Source organism: Poecilia formosa, unplaced genomic scaffold (assembly GCF_000485575.1).
Source record: "Poecilia formosa unplaced genomic scaffold, Poecilia_formosa-5.1.2 Scaffold99, whole genome shotgun sequence".
Taxonomy (NCBI): domain Eukaryota; kingdom Metazoa; phylum Chordata; class Actinopteri; order Cyprinodontiformes; family Poeciliidae; genus Poecilia; species Poecilia formosa.
Genome location: NW_006800038.1, coordinates 317,026 through 340,678, shown reverse-complemented (window position 1 = coordinate 340,678; position 23,653 = coordinate 317,026). Strand labels below are relative to the sequence as shown.

The 23,653-nt window shown below is 36.5% G+C and overlaps 1 protein-coding gene across 2 annotated transcripts in view; it reads left to right on the top strand.

Moving 5' to 3' along the window:
• Positions 1-23,653, top strand: part of LOC103142621 (protein kinase C-binding protein NELL1) — a 229,172-nt gene that overhangs the window by 61,356 nt on the left and 144,163 nt on the right. For both annotated transcript variants that reach the window (XM_007558768.2, XM_016674700.1), the window contains 3 exons: positions 12,070-12,166; positions 19,893-19,965; positions 20,405-20,487. In XM_007558768.2, the coding sequence (XP_007558830.1) occupies positions 12,070-12,166; positions 19,893-19,965; positions 20,405-20,487 (253 nt within the window). The remainder of the gene's footprint in view (positions 1-12,069; positions 12,167-19,892; positions 19,966-20,404; positions 20,488-23,653) is intronic.

Here is a 23,653-nt window from a genome sequence, read left to right as displayed (position 1 = left end):
GCGATCTCTGCGACGTCCAGTAATTTTATGCCTAACTAGCGGCCATCGTAATTAATCACAGAGTTCATTAAAGGTATTTTCAGTCAGAACAATGAGGAGGTGATATTTCATACTATATGTTTTGTGCCCTCTGCTTCTCCTTCTGGAAAGTGCAGTTATATGTAATATTTTTGTTCTATAATTATGGATAGAGGCCAGTGGATACCGGGTTCATCCATATTAGAGTAGCAGATTCAGGTTCCGCATAACAACGTGTTATTGCAGAAGACTTTACGTGGCCTGAATTCACCAAGAGCTTTGCTAACAATGCATACGGATCCACATTATTCACCTCATTTGGCCCATAAATCATCCGGGGACATTAATGTTTAAGACGTAGTTATAGCCAAACAGGCCACATTTGTGGCTCAAAGAGGGGTTGTTATGGGTTTCATTAGCAATGAACTGCCAACAGCCAGTGTTTTTCTTTTTCCTCTTAAACCTCCAACTCCCTCTTGCACGTTGCTACCCTGAACACATTTCCACAGATCACATTGCATCTGTGTGTGCTTTATTATGTAAAGACCTGCTTTCAATTTTTTAACCATCCCTGTTGCCTGTTCTGACCTTGATTTTTTTTCTTCTCTCTGTAGTTGTGCTAAATGCTTTTCTAATAAGCTTTTAAAAAAGTTGATCAGTTTTGGTCTCTGTTGCAATAAATTGTGCATGATGTAAATCATGCATGACTTCAAAGGAATGTGTACCCTTGTGATACTTCTAAAAGTTTGCATTTTAAAAAAAAATTCTTTGATTTGCTATTATGTGAACTTTGAGACCTAAAAAGCCTAAGTTGACATAAAAAGGAGACAAACCTCTCATTAAAGTCAATTAGGAATATTGGATCAATTTAAATGAAGCAAATGTTGAAGTATTCCAGTTGGGATGTTTAAGTTAAATTTAATGCAATGATTTATAAACAAACTCAAAAGTATTAAAGGATACATAAAGCAAATTAGATAGATACTATTAGAAAGCTCCATAACAAAAAAGGTTTTAGATGTGGAGGTTTTCACAGAAATTGTCTGAACTGAGAAAATGATGAGCTTGTTCCCTGGAATATTAAAGAAAATTGCGATTTTGAGAATATCTGATTGTAGTTGTATTGTTTAGTGCAGGGTTGTCCAAACTTTTTGTCAAGTTGGGAAAAAATCAACAGAAAAAAATAACAGTAAAAAGAAGTGATTAAAATAAAATCAACCAATCAACGTTGATTGTTTTTTGTAGAAAAGGGATGTTATTCATCGGAGATCCAAAGATCTTAAAATGATTTTGCATATTTTCTGTATTTTATTTATTTATTTTATTTTTTATTCTTTTGGGCTTGTTTGAACAAATCTATTTTGTTTGAAAATATTTGAGTCACTTTCTGTCAAAACACTTGTTATAGTTGGCAAAGTTTAATAAATTAAATAAAAGCTGATTCAGATACAGCATAGTTTACATAAACAGTTTTACTTATTATAAAAGCTTGGTTATAAAAAGTTAAATACTTTTTGTTGTACTTAACATTTTTCCAGTTTTTTCCTGTAATCGTACCCTGATTAAAAAATTTTATTACAGAATTACACAAATTTGTGTAATTCTTGAATCTCCGTTTAGGGCCACACAAAATAACTCAAATGGCCACAAATGGCCCCCGGGCCGCATTTTGGACATCCCAGATTTAGAGAATGTATTTCACAGTGAAATGGGGCCTCTTTACATGGATTTTTTTTATCAACTATTTTTTGTTCTTCTTTGTGATAAATCTTTTTACTATTTCATGAACATTGTGATGAGAAATTTTAAAGATGGCATCGCATGTAAATGTGCAACATACCTGAGAAATGATAGTGATGCTGTTTCATGTTCTAGTGTGAAGTTCAGTGTGTTTTTCTTTTTAACATTTCATTAATGAAAAACGGTATATGTTAGCTCTCCACCTTAAAGAATCCACTTGTGGTGCTTTTGTATCCAGCAGCCAGAAAATGACATTCTTACTTTGCTCATTAAAAAACCCAGTCAGCTGGAAGGTACATTTCTTTTTCCCCTACCTGCTAAGCAGCTCATGAGCCCGGCCAGCACTATCATTATGATAAGAAAAAGGCTGTTATAATAGAATGGTACATTAGATTAATGACAGATTTGTAAAGACACTGAACTTCATCAGATAAAATGTCAGCTCGCCTCCCTATATGTTTTGCTGTTCAGTAAAATGAAATGATGTTTTAATATAAATGTGATAAAATGTAGTGACACAGGTCGTGGCCAAACCATGCATGAACAATTCGAAACCATACCCCGAATGAGGAATTCAGGTGTAACGTTTTAATTTCCTGTGAAGGGCAGAGCCAGCACCGCTCAGCAGAGCAGCAGCCATTCATTACTTCATTACCTGGCAATGCCCCTGCCAAGAGAAGGGTTAGGCTCAAAGAATAATAATGAGTTGAAATCAGGTTAGCAATGCCGCACGATGCCTTCCGTAACCTTGACATTGTTGGCATTAGCAGGGTTTGGGCTTGAGATACAGTTCTGGGGGGAAAGTACTGCATGGTTCCACTGCAGCAGCGTGAGAGAATATATGGTGAAACCACACAGAACATGTGTAGCCTTTGGGCTTCAGATTAGTGGACCAACTCCAGGAAAGTAACCAGCATTTTGATCAATCGGTGTTTGCACTTTCACTGCAGCAGCTCCTGCAGATCTGTTGGAGTTACTCCGGCAGCCTGATGAAGGGCAGTTTTAAATGTCAATGAAGTAGTGGAAGATGTGTAGATGTTTTATTTTCACTGGATGCATCACTCCACTGATACAGCAGTTATAACTTTTCATTCTCAGTCTTCCATTCACTTGGAAGGAGCTTGAGTATTTTTTATGAAGTAATGCTACTCTTGAGTGAAATTTCTGGATCCTCTACCTGCCAAATTAAAAACAAACATGTTTTAACCAAAAAGTTCACCAGACACATGTAGTTTTTTTTAGTTTCATAAGTTTATTTACTGAAAGAAATTGTTTTGTTACTTTTATGGATTATTGCCATTTTTATCCTTAAATCAATAAAATTTTCACTTAAACTTCATATTTTGACTCATCTGATGTAATTTGTAAATATTAAATGATTGATCAGTTACTCAGTACATTTTACCAAATACTATTTTACCCTTGATTAATGTCATGGATGGCTATTTTTCACTTTTATTTGAAAATAAATAGTGCTACTCTTAATTGACTACAATTTTTGGGTGCTTTGCTCACCTCTGAACAGCATTAAAGAACTGCCTAAACTCAGATGGCCAGTACTTGAAATGTAGCCCTTGTGTAACGGTCATGATTATTCATTTAAAAAATAAAAGTTGGAACGGCCAGGCTGGTTTATAGCAACACTATAACTCGATCATGGCCTCAGCAGCTTAGCAGTAGTTCAGTTAATTTAGTGCATCGCTCCAGCTGTGCTCGTTGATGGAAGTGTGAACGACGCATTTTTTTTCTGGATGCATTTATAATGTGATTTATTTGTTTCACTGTCACAATCAACTCTTGATATTATCTTTTGGAAAAAGGAGGAGAAAAACGTGTAATCAGTGGCTAAAAGGTTTGAACAGTAGAATGACAAAATAGTCACATATCAGCTCATAAACAAAATATAAGCAGTTTTATGCCAGCATTACTTTATATCTTAGGTTGGATGTTTGATGTGCTAAACACAGAAACTCTTCTCTCCTGCTGATAAGATGATTGAAATCATTCGAATCAAAGGCTAAAGCTGATGGTGGCAGTGCAGAAACCAAAAAAAGGAAAAGCAACATTTTAGGAAACATGAAGTGGTAAATGTGCTTTGACGAGTCTGACACGTCGTCATAATTGCTTTGAGGCTATGAAATTTTCCAGATTTACCTTTAATCAGCCATTTTAAAACATCTTCAAGGACCTGGAGATTGTTTTGCAGCATTTAAAATATTTTGTTAAAGTATTTTTGGAAATATCCAACTAGGATATAAATCTAGGTCCTAGATGTGGGATTAAGATGTAAATTAACAGGTTAAATTAAGATGCACATACTCTAGATTTAATCTTGGCTGAAATTTTTGCCCTTTGCACCTTTGAGTAAGTTGAAACTAAATAGATGTAATGGAAACCAGTGTATTGGTGGACTGAGTCAGCACTGTTGTTACCGTTTCATAATGTTGATTTCTTCGTTTTTTTTGTTTTTTTTTTTGCATTTGTTGTGAGTTGTTATTCAGAGATGTTATTATTTACGTAAATAAAGAAAAGTGCTACTTTTCTCCTGCAACAAGCATCGTCCTTTATCACAGTGTCAGACTCTGTTTTCGTAAACCGAGCTAAAGTTCCTGGGCCACCTGGTGGCTTTCTTCTGTCAAAGGTTCACTGTTTAGTGTCAAGTGTGATAAAGTGTGTCATTACTGTTTCCGTCCTCTGTCAAGCTCAGCAGGGTCCAGCCCACCTGCATCAGCCAGTCTCGTTCAAGCCGCATGTGGCAAGCAAAGAGAGCTGTGTGCGCCAAGGAGACCCAGGGGACACGATGATGCATCCCTCCCTTACCACACTCCATCCTTTTTATATAAGAATATGTCTTTAGCCAGACTAGTTGTGCCTTATCAGAAACGGATAGAAACTTCTATCAAACGATAAGGTCATTGCAGAGGTGAGGCAATTGCACGTTTCTGACACAGCGAGAAAGCAGGCATACTGGGAATTTGATGACCAATCCAGATTAGACTCTATTTTCATCTACATACTGCAGGTAACACCAGTTCTATACTCGGAAGCAACCTTTCAGTAGCAGAAATTTGGGTCGTTTTATCCATTAAACATGATACATCTGCCATCTTAAGAGTATGTTCCACTTTCATAGTCGTGGTTTCTCTGCCTTCTTCTCCCAAAGAGAATGTTCCACTTCTTCTTTGGCTACTTGCGTCTGTATTTCTTTTATTTTGCCTTACATTCTGGGATGTCTTGGTATGGAAAATATATAGGATGTACTTTGAATTAGAAAAATAATCTTATTTGTATTAGAAATCCATCTTCCTGTCATGTTGGAGCATAATTTTAATGTCTTCCTGCCGCTGCGTGGTGGATTTCTACTTTGAGCTGACCTAGTACTGTTTGCCTCAGTCACAGAACTTCAGCTGCGAGAGCGCAAGAGCGAGAGCGAGAGAGAGATCTTAGAAGTACTTAATGCAGAGATTCATTGACAGCTGGCTAAATATATATACAGGTTCCTCTGTCTAAGGTAAAACGTCTCTGGTCCGACTTTATTCATCCACAAAAGTCATAATCTTACGTGACTTGGACAGTTAATTCATTCCTTTCCAATTTGTTTGGACATCTTTATCTATGTTTTATCAGTGATTTTCAACATACAGAATCAATAACCTGAAATGTTTTTTCTACTCCAAGCATGTCAATAATTTTATATTATTGTAAAACTATAAGGACAAGCAAGATGTTTGAGTTAAATTATCCGTTCACTTCCTCTCTGCTAACCAAAGGTTTTATACATTAACAATTCATGTGTAACAAATTAATGTAGATATTTATGACAAACATTATTGCAGGAAAGAATTCAATGTGATTTACTTTGAGAGTTTTGCCAATCAATACTAACTACATGAATGATAGTAAAATTTAAGTTGATGGTAGTATTTTATCAAAGGTGAAAGTTCTCATTGGAATTTAAGATTTGCATGTCAGACCTGAAATATTAATAAAAAATATCTGGTGTACAACAGATCTCAAAGTTGTTTTAGCATAATGTCAAACAGCCATGAGGTTTTATAACCTGAAATCTTGAGGAAAAATAAGTGCTTCTATAATACAATTGGAAATAAAAGGTTAAAAGGAGCAGCCAGTTACTACCATCATTGACTCAGAGTATCTTTTGTAAGACCAAAGTTTTGTTGGATTCTGGGACTAAAGCATTCAGCTCTGTTGAATGCTTTAGTCAGGTACATCAGCAACGACCTTTAAAGGAGGAATTGTTAGAGCCTATCAGTCTGAAAAGAGCCATGAGACCATTTCCAACCAATTTGGATTCACCATTCTCCTGTGAAACAGATTGTTCATAAGTGGAAATCATTCAAGGCAACTGCCAAACTTCCAAATCTCCTTCTGCCACTAAGGTCACATTGAGTTTAGTTCACACTGCAAAGGTAAATATATACATCTCAGGCTATAAATTTTTCAGTTATATTGTTAATGTCAAAAAAGGGTTCACAGGAGATGGTTGCAAAGTTAGAACATTTACTGAACAACAAGAAGACTTGTGTATCATGAGCGAAGTGGAGATGTTTGGCTGTAATGCACAGTGTTGTTTTTAGCATGAAACCGAAACAGAAACGTTTATATCAATATTCATACTTGAGGACTGTCCACAAACAAAAGGTAACTGAGGCTATGTTCTCAAAGCAGGGCAAATATTACCTAAACACAACTTTTTTAACCTTTTATTTCAGTTTTGAAATAAAATAACTTTTCATAAGCTGAAGATTTTACAAAAATTGGAGTCCAAAAAGCAAAAACAACAAAAAAGATTGTAATACTTTATTTTTTGATAATATATCTGGAGTAAAGATCTTTAAGAAACTCTCATGCAGCGTAACAGAGGGTCAAGCTTAGTAAAAATCAAACTGATTAATAAATAGAATCACTTTAGATTCTATTGATCTAAAATAGAATAAACACAAATGAGGTCAGTAATTTCAAAATAAATTGCAAGAATCCCAATTAAATATTGCACCACAACAGTTGGTTCAAATTGGATATTTAGGTTTGCATTTTCTAACTCTGAGTTAGAAAAAAGTAAGGTTGTTTAAGTTGAGACATGCATGGTATTATTGCAAATTTTATGGAACTGGAAAATCTAAATTTTGGACACTGAATCAGTTCTGCTGCTGTAACTGAATGGACTACAAGTCAACGTTGCAGAAAGAGCAACACTTATATTCTCAAATATGCTGATTAGCCATGTTTGTTGAGCAAATTAGACACATTTACCAGTAAATGAGCTGAAATTGATATTCTGTTTCTGTAAATGGATGTTAACTAGTGAGGGCTGTTATAATGGCCGCATTAGGATTAGTGAGCATAATTTTCTTCCACAAAGGAAAAGTTGTGTGATGGGAATTAGAGTATATAATACTTACAATACATTGGCATTATTAACCTGTTCATGCATAAATTATCTTAGTTTCTTGGAAAGAAAATCTCAGAAAGAAATATGTCTTCTGTTTCATTCACTCATTCAAAATTATTCTAGGTTATTTTTTTAAGTTTTACGTTCATAGTATTACCTCCGTACCCTCAAAAGCAGCTTAAATTGAAGCACGTTTGGAGGGTTTTGCATCTCACAGTAATAACTATTATTTCTTACATGTTTCAGTTTGGACTGTTTGTTTACGTGGATAAAGTTGGAGCACTGAAGCATTTGAACCATGCAGGAGGAAAAAAAAGGATCTGGATTTAAAACTTCATCTTTCGGAAGAAAGACAGAAATATGACAGAAAATATCTGCTACTCAACTCTAAGTGAAAATTGAAAGTGGCCTGATGTTTAATATAGCCGACAAATGTTTGCGTAGCACATGGTGAAGACTTTAAGATTATTCTTTTAAAGGAAAGTTATGAAGACAGACACACACCTAAATGAATGGAGCCCAGCTTTTGGAGCTTCTGGCAGTCTTGTATTTGAATTTGTTGTTTGTGACTTTCTGTTTATTTATATTCTTTTACTCGCTGTCACCTGTGGCGTATAGATAGCTTGTGGAAGTTAGTTTAAGGGCTGAAATACAACCAGTCCAAGATTAAATGCATTTTTTTCTCTTTTACTCGGCCTGTAAATCAGTCCAAAACGAGGCGGTCTGACAGCTTGTTCTGAAATGGACTGTCAACAAAATAAATACAGTGCACTAAGTGGATTTATACAGTCCACCATACGGTGCTTCCACAGTTCAGCCTGGACATAAGGCACTGCTTCCCCCAGCTGGGGGTTTTGCTCCTTGTTCCAGCCTCTGCAGTCACATAAATGATGGTGAGTAGTTCTGCACCTGCCTTCTCTTATCGATATGTGGGTCTCTGCCTCTCTCACACACAGTCATTAAAAAAAAGGCATATAAGACCAGTGTGAAAGTGGAGCAGTACTGACCCATTTTACTGGTTATGGATGAAGTTATGAGGGTGGGTAAAGTGGCTTCTCTGTGTGACACACTCACTGCAAACCACTCCATGTTCAACAAGCTCTAATTGATTAGTAATTTCCTTCCTACTGTGTTGATTTTAATGAATGCTAGAAATTTCCTCCCTACAATCTTTGACAGTAAAACAGGGATTAATGGACACCTGTTTTCCAGATACAGAATTGCTTTAATACTTTCTAGATAAAAAAAAAAGCATGTGGTCATTGTAAATGAGCACAGATATTCTTGAAATCCTCTCAAAAAGTATTTGCAGATTTCTTCCATTTCTTTAAGGTTAAATGTTTCTGATCATCAGACAAGTTTAATTATCAAGTATAAACTAACTAATACTGATCCTATGTGGAAAACTGTGTCCTACCAGCCAATACTTATATGTATACACCCTAGGCACCAACATCCGTTTCATCAATTGTTCACAGTATTTTCCATCAAAGGTTTCTTTTATGTTACTTTAAAGGAAATCGGACACTTATTTGCAGATTTGTTTGGATTCAGTCAACCTGAAGAGTTTTTGAGCATGGATTACATCCTGACACAGTATTTAAAACATATTTAAGCCTGGATTTAAATATGTTAAGTCCAAGCTTCAAACCATTTTTTTTATTACTTTTTAGCGATTTAGATGTGGACTCATTGGTTTCCTGTTTGACTGAAATGAACTTGATCTTAAATTAAAAAACAAATGGTTCTAATCTTTTTTGTAAGTTACAGAATTTGTGGTTATAATTATTGCATATAGCAATTACATAAATCATCATCAATCTTGTTCTCCTTTTTAACTTGGTTAGTTTTGCAGCAGATAGATTGGGACACACACCTTCCAGAAAATTCAACTTGTCAGAAATGTGGAGCATTGTTGTTCCAGCTGTCTTAAAAAGCTGTTTTCCATCAAAAACTGGCCACAGTTTGTATTTACTCAGGTTAACTTTGTCTGCTTTTTGTGAATTTGTGATCTAAAGCATGTTTGACAGCTCCACCAAAAAAAAAAAATCATACTGGGTGAATATTTTTCCCAGCACTGTTTTTTTCCTAATATGCAACAAGAAACTAAATCTGCTATATTTTATAGACTTATTCTTTTTAATTTCAAAAGAATCACTTATCTGCTCTACAGAGGAACATTTTCAGTACTAATCTCATTTGGAAACACAAAGCCTCCCCTTTTATTACATTGCATCTTTTTGGTATTTAATGCTTACAAAGTATATCAGCCGCAGCAGGAAGTCTCTAAATTCGCTGTGACACAGCTTTCATGGCAAAAGGACAATACCAAATGCAGCTAATAACAGAGATAAAATTACACACAGCAGTGCTGGATTTCATGCAGTGTCATTTCCTCTTAGTGCCATGCACATACACCACAGGCTATTTAGATGTCAACTTTTTTCTGAAACTGAGCAAACCAAGACCTAATTGAATAAGGGACAATGTTGTTTCAGATTGTGTATGTGGGGAATATAAAGGCCCACAAGAGGGACAAGAACTGATATGGAAAGAGGCAAAGTTTCATTATTTCTGGTAGCAACAGCTACTTTATCATCCACTCTAAAAAGGAATGTCATCTTGTAGCTGGTCAGAAATCAGCCTTCATACCCAACATACTTTAAGACGTCTTAATCATGAAAGATGCAGCATGTAACTTTTAGAAAAAATGTTTCTAACCATCTATCACCATGTTGTGTAATATGTGATAAGATCAATTTCCTCCATCTCCTTCCTTTGTGCTATTGTACCGAAATGCACCGCTCCTGACCAAAAACAACCAATCAGAGCCAGGAGGAGGGTCTTGGTGCTGTCAATCAATGTCATGTACTCTCTACTAAATGTGCTAAAGGGAGAGAAACAACTAACCATTTCAGAAAAACTGTTAATCCTTTTATTGATGGGCATGCTAACCAGCCTGAGCCTTCACTATAGGGTGTGCTAGCTGCAGCATAGCAGAGAGCAAGGGGGTTGAGAAGACGGGTATAAGCAACACCACACAGAGGGTGATTGACAGCACTGATATCCTCCTCGTGGCTCTGATTGGCTGTTTGCAGATACCACTGGGAGAAGGCAGAGGAGCTTGATTGATTTATTTTTTTTCATTATCTGTCTCATACTAAACTTGTCACAACATAGTGACAGTTTCAGCAAATGTATATAAAAAATATTTAATGTTGAATAATGTAAAAAGACTATTACCTCATACGTTGTATGAAATATCTTTATATTTCAACAGTGAAAGCTTTTGATATTAATGTTGACAAAAAAATTGCAGAAAAATTACATCTAAAATATAATTATTCTGCTGCAGAAAGGGGTCAATTTTTATTACCATTAGTTTCTGTTTTCTAATCATCCATTGTATGCCAGCTTATTTCACTCTGTTAAGTAGTGTGGTGAATTATAGACATAAGGTGTGGTATAATTTAATTTAGCTGTTAATAATTTTATGTTGCACCTTTTTTCCCCACAAATTGTTGTTCTGATTCCTTCTTGGGCCTTTTGAAATGTGAAAGACTATGACCCCCAACCATTTTTTTCTGTCACAGCACATAATTTATCTAAATCACAAAACCACAATTGCTCACAGTTGGTTGTGAGTAGTTTACAGAAGGTTTCTTTAAATCATCGGTCGTTGAAGCAGTCCAAAACACATCAGAGATGGATACAAATTGATGTATTGTCAGTGTGAAATGTCCTGTGGCTAAAGGCTCATATTTGCACTTGTAAAAGTCAATTGGCAAAACTACAAATGCATGAAATGGCAAAATGAGCTGGACTCAATTGGTTTGATCGACCAAACATTCCCACTTGTCTCCAGCAGAGCCGGTAACTGCTGTCCATCTGGACCTCTTTGCACTCTGTTTTTGTGCTCTTATCAGTCAATCTGCCACACACAGAGCAGAGCAGAATGTGAAGAGACAAAGTGTGAATAATTAAATGGCGATGGATACAATAATGAGACAAAGTGATTTGAAAATTAATAGAAAGGGCCTCGGGAAAGATTAGTCATAGTTCTTTCAAAGAAACTCTGTCTTACAGTTGGTTGGCCGTAGGATGGGAGATTCAGCCCTGAACTTTCTAGCTGTTTGTTTGGATGTTTCTTCGACTTTATCAGTTTTGAATTTCTTAATATATTAGGAGAAATTGTTCACTTAAGGTGCCATCAGCACTGATGATCTTTTGATTACTTAGGTAATCATTTTACTCAAGTTGTGATTAAATATGGTCAAATGCATTGAAATGTTTTTTTTTTCCTCTTTAAATGCATTTAAATTCTCTCAAAAATCTCACTTTTTCTGTCCTTTCATCAATTAATAATTTATTTTGTTTCCTGAATACTTAAAAAAGTTAATATTATTTCTGTGAAATCACACACATCTTTGTTACAAACACATTAGAAACTGTATACATGGATTTTATGGTTAAAAAGAAAACAAAAGCAAAAATAACCTTCCAATATAAGGCGTGTATGGGCTCAGAGTTGGAAGAAACTGAAGGACAAACTTCAATATTAAACTCACCTTAGTGCAGAAAACATTGGTGCAATGTTTAATGTAATACAGCCTGTTTGCGTCGGGAGTTGGGCAGTTAATCCACCATATACTCAGGACCTAATAATAATAATAATAATAATAATAATAATAGGTGTTGGAGCTGAGAGGTGAGACTGGCTGCCATGCTTGGAGAGAGAAGAGAGTAGAAGGAGCAGACATAGGCGTATTCTGTTGGATTCATCTTGGTGCTCAGCTGCACTGTATCAGTGTTCCTGTCAGAACAAGATCAAGCAAAGACAAAATTGTGTTTGAGCCTATGTCATTAACATAGCCTTTTCTCTGGTTTGTTGTTGGCAGGATTTATGAGCGGGTGATAGACCCTCCTCAGATGGAGCTTACCTTAGGCAGTGGAGTGTGGCTAGGCCAACACAGCCACAAGCACGGCTTGTTCAAGGTAAGGTTCCTCCCCCGATGCTGCACGCACACACCTACATTCTGCTTGTAACTGAACTTGCTTCACATTCAATAACGCCTGGTGTAATTGAACAAATTTGCAAAAGGGTGTGAGTATGTGTGTGGAAGAAATGCAGGAATAAGATTCTGAAACAGAAGTGCCAGGGGCTCGGAGAAACTGCACAAAGCTCAGCGTGAGCTTTGAAATGCTTATTCCCAAGGCCATAACAATGTTGTCAGTTTCTAATTGTTACTCATTTTCTCAGGCTTCTGCATGCACTCACAGCTGGCAGGGGACATGGGAGAGCCGAACCAGGACATGCACACAGTCTTGATATTCATAGCTCTCCCTCCCACCTGCCATGCAATCAGTGGGCTTTCTATTTTTCTTTTGTAACATATTGATTAACTGCAAAGCCCCACTGCGGTGAAAATTATTTCTCCTCCCCATGCTTTAAAACCATTGTTGCCGCACTGGAGCACTGCCCATCTTCCAGCTCTCCCCTTTTGATTTTTTTTTTTTTTTTTTGTCTGCTGTTTCACCAAAACTGAGAAAACAGCAACATACCAGTCTTAAATGTAACATTTCAATCAGCCACTTCCTTGCCTTCAGTCATCTCAAGCATGTGCTGGTGTACATGTGCACGCAGCAGTTCAATGTGATGTCAGGTACGTTGACAGATGGTGTGGAAGAGCGGAGCCCCGTGTGAAGTGACAGAGAATGAGGAAATTTTCCCCTCAGGTTCGTTCTAGTATCATTGTATCTCGGCTGACAGCTGCCCTGGTAACACACTAAATCAAGATGCTGCTGTTTAGTGTATCAGAAGGGCCATTTCGAGCTGCAGCTTGTTTTGAAAGTATCGATATACATCTCTGGAAAACCACTTGGGTCATTCTTCAGTGTGGCAGAGAAGGGAAGTGAGAGTTCCAGCACACCGTTCTGATTTTGCAAAGCAAATAGCTTTTTGTGCTATTTTTAGAACATAATTTTGTACATTCAAGCTTTACAAACAGCAGCAGGTTTATTTCCTTCAAATTCTTTTTACATGCCTCTGCTATGTAACATGCTCTAAATTTATGGTGTTGATTTTGATGCATACTTCAGATTCAATTATTTTCCTAATTGTAAATAGCTGCATTTCTATTGTGCAGTTTGACATTTTGAAATAAATTTGCCTAATGGAAACAAACCAATTTAAATGATAAAAAAAATAGCAGTAGGATGAGGTGTTTTTTTTTGTTTTTTTTTCCAGCCGCATCGAAATTGATTTATTTCACAAAACTGTAATAGGACTTTTTTTTTGCATCAGACAAGTCACATGATCAACAACCAGATGTTGCTACTGGCATAAACCACAAAGAAAACAACAGGAAGTAGTTGGAGAATGATGATGTGGCATGATTTATCTCATGAGAATGAGATGAATCATTGTTCATGATTTTCACTGTTTCTCATTTAATGGAAACACATTTATTTTTTTTTTCTCTTTAAAAAAAGATGTTTTATTTTATTAAAGATGGCTACCCTATCAAGGTCTTCTTTGGTTAAGTTGCTTTTGTTCACTGAAGGCTGTGCTTTGGTATGTTCCAGCTGGTCTTTGTGAATATATATATTTTTTATTGAAAACCTGAGGCACAAGTTGATTAAGTTTGTCCCTAAGAAGCCTATAAAAAAAATCCATCCTTCATTTCAATTGAGGTTTTATTCATATCCCAAGGGGGGATTGGTTTGCAGCAAGCATCAGGAATAAGAAAAAGCAGAAACCTTTCACTGTTTTGCTTCAGGAGCTCGGGTCACAGGGGCAGCAGCTCCAGGAGGGAACCCCAGACAACTGGAGGATGTTACTGGGAAGCAGTCCGGTCCCACTCCATTTCATCCCAGTTCCCAAGGCATTTCTTATTTCAGACAGTATCTTCCCAGTGGGAAACGCCTGGAAAACGTCCAGAGGAGGCATCTTGATCAACTGGCTCCTTTTAAGCAGAAACTACTTTGAGAATGAAATTATTTTAAATCTTCTTGCACACCTTTATACCAGGTGTGCCAAATGTCTGTTTATATTCATACTGGTTAGGTTTTCATTGTGCTTAATGCACAGTTTTGAACTTGAATATAAATGTTTTGTAGGAGAGTCTCAGAATACCAACAGTAGTTTCGGTAGGACTTTTTCCCCTCAGCTTGACATCTGATTTAAAATGCTCTCCATCTTCCTGTTTTACTTGTTTTGTTTTTACATGTTAGAAGATGTTTTTGCAAGGTGTTCTCCGTTGTCTTCATTGAGAGTATTAAAACAGTCAAGTGGAAACTTGAAAGCATGGAGAAAGGCAAGTTGGTTTTTTTTAATAAGAAAAAGAACCTGGCAAAAGTAGAAAACATCCAGCTTGTTGAATCAAGTCGGACCTTTTATCAGACTTTGAGGAAACCACAAACATTGGAGGTGTGGAGGTACTTGCTCAGATATCAGGTATGCACCTCTTTACTATTCTCTCCACACTGTGGCAAATTACACTTCAGTTTAACCTGTTAAAGATGAGGAGGGATGTGTAAGGCTTAGCGACCGCTGAGAAGCAAGAGGTGAAGGGAAGAGAAAAATAGCCAAGAGCTATGAATGTAACACAGCTGATAGGAGTTGAAATAAAGCAGCAGGTGCAGTCCATCCTATTCAGGACTTGAGTGGGATAATGATAAGATGAGCTAACTAGGCCTTTAAATAAAACATCCTGAGCCTTGGCAGAGGCTGAAGATGCTCCTTTTTCCTCTCTCTCCTCCTGGGAGACTCTCCATTTGAGGGAGCAACTGTAATAAATTATCTTTATCTAAAATCCATTGTGCCTAGCATGCTGCTCCTCAGGGACGCAGCATGCTTGTTTGAAGCCAGCTCTCTGGTGAAATGCTCCGCTTCATGCACCACTGGATGATAATTATTCTTATATGGACAATGATAGAGAGATCAGCTAAATGTTTTTGTGCGGTGTGCATTCTCCTTTGCAGACTTGCTCAGATTAGTTGAATTTAATCTTTTCATCACTAGCATCATACAACAAACTCCGTGGTTTGAGCCATGAAGAAGTGATGTTAAAAATGTTGAACTCTGAAAGAAGAAATCCATTCTCTTACATCAGTTAAGTTTCATTGGTGCCTCAACAATTTGGATCAACTGTGCCTTGCAAAACAGTATTTGTACTCCCTGAGCCTTTTGTGTGTGACCAACACAGAACAGTGTAAAACCAGTGACGAATGATAACATCCATCCACTGTCTACAGCTGTTTATCTGTGCAGTGTTGTAGGGGGGCTGGCGCCTATCTCCAGCAGTCATTGGGAGAGGAAGGGGGCATCGCACTCATCAGTCTATTAGAGACCCACTGGACAAACAGCCACACACACACGCATGCATGTCTAAGGGCAATTTACAGAAACTGACCCCAGTCTCTCTAAATTCTCTTTGGGTTTGCATTTGAACCCAGAACTCAAAGCAAAGGGGCTCCTGACTGCGTCACACACAGAATATATTGATTCTATCGTCAATTTCTGAAGGTAAATGGTTGCACTGAATTTTATTTCAGAGTGTCGGAGTAAAAAGATCTGGCTAAAAATGCACACCACACTTTTTTAGATATCTGTTTGTAAAAATTAATTTAAAATCTTGTATAAATTTTCCTTCCATTGACAAATATTTTCTGCCTTGTGTTGGTTCATCACAACAAAATACACTGAAGATTTTGGTTGTTTTTGCAAGGCAGATTGTAACTTCTAGGAAAAACTATAAACAGATTGCTTTTGCAAAACAAAAGAAAATAATTGTGTTCATCTTGAAAAGGGTTTTTGCTTGTGAACATTGTATGATGGAAAATATGGTTTGATGTTGCATTTCTTCTCATATTTGTCCTTGCAGACGTATAAATTGTTGAAACAAACTCTGTCAAGGGTTAATTGACCAAGTGAAAGACTCTGAACCTTTAAAACCTTTTAAAGTTTTCCGTTATAACTTGATATTTTCATTGCTTTACATTCAGATTTAGTAAATTGACGGCTTTTTGCGTGTTTTGCTTAATGTCACTTCACTCTTGAACACTAGTCAGCTATTTTAATTGTTTTCTCTTTGGTGCAATGTATATCCCACGAGACTTCAGACTTCTTATTATGCAAATTGTCACAGAAATCCATCAAAGCGGTTGCTTGAAGTAGGAACATGAATAAGTTTAATTAAAAACACTTTCCCCTGCATGATTGCAGTTGCAAGAGTATTTTATAAGAAATGTTCCGCAAATATGTTGTCTTTCAACGACAACAGCAGATTCATTCCTGAGGGAGCAGCATCATCAAATTAGAAGAAATAAAAACTTGAAATATTAAATTCTGTTTGTAATGAATCTGATATTTATAAGTTTTGCTTTCTGAAATGAGTGACAGATATCACAATTTTACACAATATTGTATTCTTTTTTAGCGTCACCTGTACCGTACAAAGTCATTGGACCCAGATTTTAATCATTTGTTCTCCCAAATGTTTTTCCTCTTTTTAAAAATCTGATCTCAAAATGTGACTGAATTAATTAAAATTTCTTTGTTTACTTCAGCTCTCCAACTTTTCTCTCCAACTTTTGAATCAAAGCAGGAATGAACTGACCACTTACTTTTGAACTTCGAAGGAGTTTACCTCATCAGATAAGCAGCGTAAAACTTCTATTCTTTAGAAATGCTAATTTTGGCTTCTACTTAATGTGAACGGCTTAGCAAACCTCTAATTTCTAAGGAAATTGCATTTTCTAAATTCAGTGAATCCTCTAAATAAGCAAATGCAACTTTTCTTTCCAACACAAAATGGGCATGAATGTCCCAAGAACTAAATTTTCCTCTGCATAAGAGTGTGAAGGATGACCGTGGCTGGGTTGTGAGCCAGCCTGCTGTGCACTCTGGCTTTTGTTTTGCTTAAACAGGGTCCATGTGTTGCTGCTACATGTGTGATGTGTCTTCCAAACTGTGGTTTCTGTTTTTCTATGCATGCTACAATGACAACCAGTGATGGTGCATAGGATCCTCTTCCAGAGTTATTAAAGAAATATTTGCAATGTGCAGAACTTCAGCCAAACAAAGTTGTTTTCTTACACAGCCTAACTCTCCTAAAGTTACTCTTCTTAGGACTTTAGAGTGTCAGTATTTATTAGGTCAGAAGCCTGGAGACGTCATCTTCACTACTGCCAGTTTTTTGTTTGTTTTCTTTTATTTTAGATAAAATGATGGGTGAGTTGCCAGTGTTTCAATAAATTTGGGTTATGAGCCCTTTGGAAAATTCCCTAAGATGCCAACCAATGTGTGATGTCTTGAGTGACAAAAACAAAAATAATCTTCTAATACCTCTTCATATTTTTTTATGAATATTTCATCATACAGTGTTTCTATGCAAGAGTAATGTCTGTGAAATTGAGCTTGTTTTGGTAGGGATGGAGGCGAGATTGGAAAGACCCGAATTTTCAAGATACAAATCGGTGAAAGGCTCTGCTGTAGGTTGGTTGTTTGGATTCTCTCTGCATATTTCTTGCAGCTGTGCCTCTCTGGATGATATAATTCATATAACTTGAACCAAATGCGTTTTCTAGTGACATAGTATCATTTTACAACACAATCAAGTTACTGTTGCCTTCAATTGGTAAAAAAAATATAGATGTGTATAAAATATCACTTAAAAATGTGACTGCGTAATTTAACACCTTGAAATTGGGCGTCTGTCTCTTTAAGAAATCCTGCTCTTTCCAAAACGTTGCCTTCAATCCCTACAATGTGCTCAGCAGATGCACACTTTGACCAGGTGTTTGCTAATGGCAGCTGGCTAGTCTGAAGGAGCGGATTAGGGGGAGGAGGGCTCTGTAATGCAGAATCTTGGAAACTGAGTTGCATCTCGAAGGTGGCGCTGGGTCTCACCAGGGGATTTGTACGACTGAATGGTTGCCAATGAGATCAAAGGATTTCTCAAACATGCATGAACACATTAAAACAACACTTCAGGTATGCTTTGACAGGGAAATAACATTATAGGTCTGTGATATTAGGCCACCACTGTACAATCTCCTCATGAATAGTGATGGTTTGGCCCAAATGCCCAAGATATGGATCAGCTCAAATTCAGTCTGTTTTTAGAACCATAAAATTTGAAGCTACATTTTCTTTTTTTTTCTTTTTTATTTATAAAGTAAAACTGTATGGGGGCATGCATATCATTTCCAAGAAGTACTGCTCTTTGACTACTGCTGGGTCTGTGCGAGAGAGATATTGAGCTTGTAAGAGGGAAGGAAGTATTTTTGTATTCAGTTCAAATACTCGTCTGATCATTCAAAGAAATGTGTGGTCAGGGCTCCTATATTACACTGGCGGAACAGACTTCTGCGATCTATACCTTCATTTCCATTCTGATCGACACTGCCAATCTCGTCCTCGCCATCTGCTGCTCACATTGCCTGTGCGTGTGTGTGTGTGTAAGACGAGGTACGTTCTTGTGTGCTTGTTGTTAGTCTGTGCTGTGAGCCTGTTCACCTCGAGGCTGCCTCTCTGTATGTGCCTGTGTGAAGAAAGGCATCCAGGACAGGGAACTGTACTGTAAATAGGATCTCACACACGCATAATGCAGACATGATGATGCAGATTGTGCTTCAGGTGGTGAATTTTAATGTCCCTCCAGCATGTTATCAGCAGCTACTTTGAAGGAGAAGTGAAATGATATTGGATTTCGAAGTGTGTGGGCACCCTGGTGTTTCATTTCCATCGTTTTCCACAGAAAAAAGCTGCTGTTGTCTGAAACTCTTACTTCTGGTCATCATTACACTTCTTTTTACCCGTCACGAGTTTCTGAAGAGGACTTGTCTTTCAGAGTGATTGGCAGGCTGTTAAAGCATTTTGTTTACAATAGGGTAAAGCTAAATTAAACTCTGTTTTTGTTAATTCTTTTGTTTAACAATGTGTATTTTTTCCATTCCTCTGTCATGCGCTACTTCAATATAACACAATAATGTTTGTTGCTGCAATGTGATGAAATGTAATAAGGTTTAAAGGTGTTTCTTTTTTTAACCCCAAATTCACTGCAATGTCAGAAAAAAATGAACAAAATCTCAACAAAATCTCTTCAGTGTTGAGATGAAACCAAGTTTGTTTCTCCACAGTCTACATATTGTCCTCTTTTGTCCATTTCAAGAACTTTTAGAAGCTATAGAAAACATTTTTGAATGAACTGCTTGAGGAAATCCTGACATTCAGAATTCAATTTACTCTGTCAGTAACTCTGTTAGATTTCTGCTTTACTGTACAGCAGACACTAATGTAATTGAAGAACCTGTAGAGGAGAAAACATGTTCTGAAAATTCTGCACCAGGCTGAATTTTTAGATTAGGCAGGTCTGTTTGATTCCTACATACTAAAACAAAACAAAACAAAACAAAAAAACAAGCAGAACTTCATTTGCTGCATTGCAGCATCTTATGGATTGGAGATATTCAGAAACCTGCATCTGTCTGACTGTAATGCTGTAAATGGTTTTACATTTGGTGGATTTTACTCTGAATGGATATATTTCAGTTGGACCGACTCAGCGCATTAGACTGTAACCTTAAAACTATAAATTGTACTTTTTTTTCAGGTTTTCTAGGTATGTTAGAATGTAAGAAGTTTTAAACAGCATATACTTTAATCTCGCTTCAGGCTAGCCGAATTAATGATCCCTCTTTATGATTGTATTTTCAGGGAGTTATTCAGGATGTGAAGCTGATCTTTGCTCCAAATGGCTACATCACACAGTGTCCAAATCTTAATCGCAGTAAGTATCTGAGCAGCATTGTCAAAACCAAGAAGGGTGTGAAAAATGATCCTTTGTGCGTGTTGTTTTCACTACAGTACTTCAGACAGGAATGACATGTTTTTTTTCTCCAGCAGTTTGGTTTTTCATTTGGTTTCCTGCTTTTTTCTTCCTTTGTTTCTGAATTTGTTTCCTGTCAAACAGATTAAGATCCAGGGTCACTGCTTTGTTACTCTTTGTCGCTGATCAATAAGGCAATCAGACGCTGGTGCTTCAATATTGATACAAACACCCACCACTAGCATAACATAGACGTTTTAGCACAAAAACATTTCAAGGTTCATTTTTTTTTACTGTGGCCACCACAGACGGAATCAAATAATTATTTTTATTAAGTCTGAAGCTTTTTCTTTTGCTCTTTTTTTCTTCTCTTTTTGATTCGCCCTGTTTGCCCATCGAGCCTGTCCCACCTGCAGCGATTTCCTGAGCCTGGTGCAAGGCATCATGGACCTGCAGGAGCTCCTCGCCAAGATGACCCTGAAGGTAATGAGTTGGAACAACCTCCCATAAACTGAGAGACATCTACCAAATATCCACCACCAAACCGATTCACTAAAAATTGCAGGCGAAAAGAAAAACACTGAACGTGAAAAACGACAGAAGATGAAAGCATATCTTGATTTGAAATTCAGTTTTGAAATTTGTTGCTGGCTTTGCTGAAGGACATTATTCTTTTAAATGTAAAATGTTCAGTTGGATGGGAGACCAGACTCTCCTCGCCTGGTTTGTCATCAACATGTCTTTGTAGGTTTGCGGTAAATGGATGGAACTTTGACCTGTCTGGTGTGTTCCTTGGTTTTCATGATGTTTACTGATTAATATTTCTAATAAACATGTAAGGCCTTCACAGAATAGGTTGGCTTTCTAATTAAGTAAATTGTAAAGGCAGCTTGTTGTGTTGTGTTCCTATATAGCAATATACAATTAAAGGGGCATAAATACAAACAACCAGCATTCAATATTGAAGTTTTGCTGTTGCAGAATGTGGATAATTTTGTGAGGTATGGATACATTTTCAAGGCTCTGAAGTTAGAACTTGAAAAGTCTTTTTGGTGAAATGTAATAATAGTACTTTTCACCAGAAATGTATAAGTGTGACAAAACTATTGCTCAACTTCACTTATTTTAAAAGACCTATTTTCATAACATTGTGGATATGTCAGCACCATATCTAGGTGCCTGGTCGTTGAATTTATGTGTGAATATCAGTAATAAAAAAAGTTTCACAGTTGTGTGATAAGGAGATTGTCAGCGGCAAATCAGATAGCAAAAGAAAATGATGATTAAAATCAATAAATTAATTTTAATTCATTTTTTTATTTCATCCACTTCATAATAAATATGAATAGTTCATATACATCTAAAAGAAATCATGAATGAAAAGGAGCAGAAAGAAGTATATCCTTATATCTGCCCCATTCACATAAAAGATATCTATTCAACTCATAAGAGACACATTTAAAATACACAAAAACACATCAGTTTATTCAATGCCGCATGAATTCATCATGATGATTTTCTAATTTGTTCTAAACGCAGGAAAAGATTCTGATTGTTTGCTAAACTGACTAGTTCAATTGAAATGCATCTTTCCATCATCACTATTTTGATTTACCTTTTTTTTAATCTCTCTTCCTCTTAACTTTAATTTGATTTCTCATTTTACAAATCTGTTCTGAATATTGTTTTGTAAAGCAATGTGATGTTCTTTGTACATTTTTAAATATTGTACTCTGTCAATGCATGAAGTTTCAATAAGTTTAACTGATGGAGTACAAAAACAAGGCAAGAAACCTTCAAGTGACAAAACAGTGAAATAGACAAAGAATCTGTCAGATCTAAAAATCTTTAGATGTGTTGGGATGATGACTGTCACAATCTAGAGCTGATGACGGCGAGGGATATGAAAGCTGAATGTGGATTATAAAATCTGAAAACATTTTCTTGCCTTTCTTTCTTAGATTGGTCTGAGTTGTACACACAAGGTACAAACAAGGTTTAGAGAGTTTTCAGAAAATGGTGACTGCGTCAACTCAGCAGGAGACTAACAGGGAATGTGCTATGGAAAGCCATTTGGGAAAAAGTGATCCATTTCAATGGATAAGCATAAGCCATCAACATGAGTGTGTTATGAGCTGTGTGTGTGTGTGATACCAGGTAGAAGTGGATGAGGCAAGGACGTCCCAGTGGGTGAGTGAGATCTGGAACATTTTGGGTGTAAATAAGGTTGAGATGGTGACCATTACCCTACTGCTGTGTTAGTGCCTCCTCCTTCGCATGAGCACAGCTCGACCTTTTGCCACCTGACCTCACTTCACATATAAGCCACAGCGGGGAGGATGTAGTCATCTCCTGCTGTAAATGGCTCTCTGCCTATGCAGTGGAAAATTGAAGGATGGAGCATGCAGCGAATAATTGCTGGCACCTTAGTTTGTGAAGCCGAGTGTCAAGGTGAGGTGAGATGACACTAAGCCCCTCTGTGTGTGGATAATCATGGTAGAATTTACATGTATTACACTTCTGTCTTTTATTGGAAGGAGCAAATCGTGTACGGAAATCACAGAGCTTTTACTTGTCATGAAAACAATTCCCTGGTTATTTCCTATTAAGCTTTCCGATTTAAACCCCCACCAATTTAATTAGCACAGAGGCTCTTAAAAGCATTAGATTCCTGCGATGCTCTTTGTGTTCAACACTGGGCACCCAGTTTGATAATCTACTCAAACTGGGTGCAGTGCTGAGTCCATCTACTTTTCGACAAGCATCAAGATTTACTTTATTTTTTTTAACAGTTTTACAAGATACACTGAGCTGGAGCTGAAACTTTAAACAAGGTTTGCTGAAGTTTTGCAACAGCGTAATCTGAGGACATGATGAACTGACTGGATCCTTTATTCTGAGTTACATATTGATTATGACATTACATATAACTGAAACACAGATATGGTTTTTAGCTCAATATTTAATACTATTCATAACGTGTTCTTTCTTTTTTTTTAAATATGCAGGATATCACATTAGATTTTATAAATATTTATACATATTTTTAAATATTTTAGCCATAATTTAACTGCAAAAAAGTTTGGAAGAGAGAGGTTATTAAAGTGCTATATAAATAAATTTGCCATTGACATAATGATGAACGGTAATGTCTGGACTACCTGGAACAAGGAGGAAGATAATCAGATAAACTACATAAACTGTAGTTTATGTAGTTTAAATGTTAATCTATCTTTGAAGAAAGATAGATTACACATACATTTATAAATCTATTGCACATTAAATCAAAAATATGCTACTTCAAATTTGAGAAAAGTGAAAATATGTTTGCTCTACAAGTAATGGATGTCCAAATTTGATAATCAAAGTGTTTCTGCAAAGATTAAAGTGATTATTTTCACCAACACTTTGAAGTATTCTCAGAATTAAAATAAATGATGCAAAATTATTATTTTTGAAATTATTTGTTGGACAATCTAACATACGGCATCATTAATTATCTTGGTTTTAAATAAAATGCATCTAATTGCTGCAGATCTCAGTGGCTCCTCGAATTTTAGGAGCAAAAATTACAAAATAAATAAATGAATACAATAAGTATTTCTTCTCTAGCATTTTTCCAGATGTCTTCCCTTATGAAGATATTTTA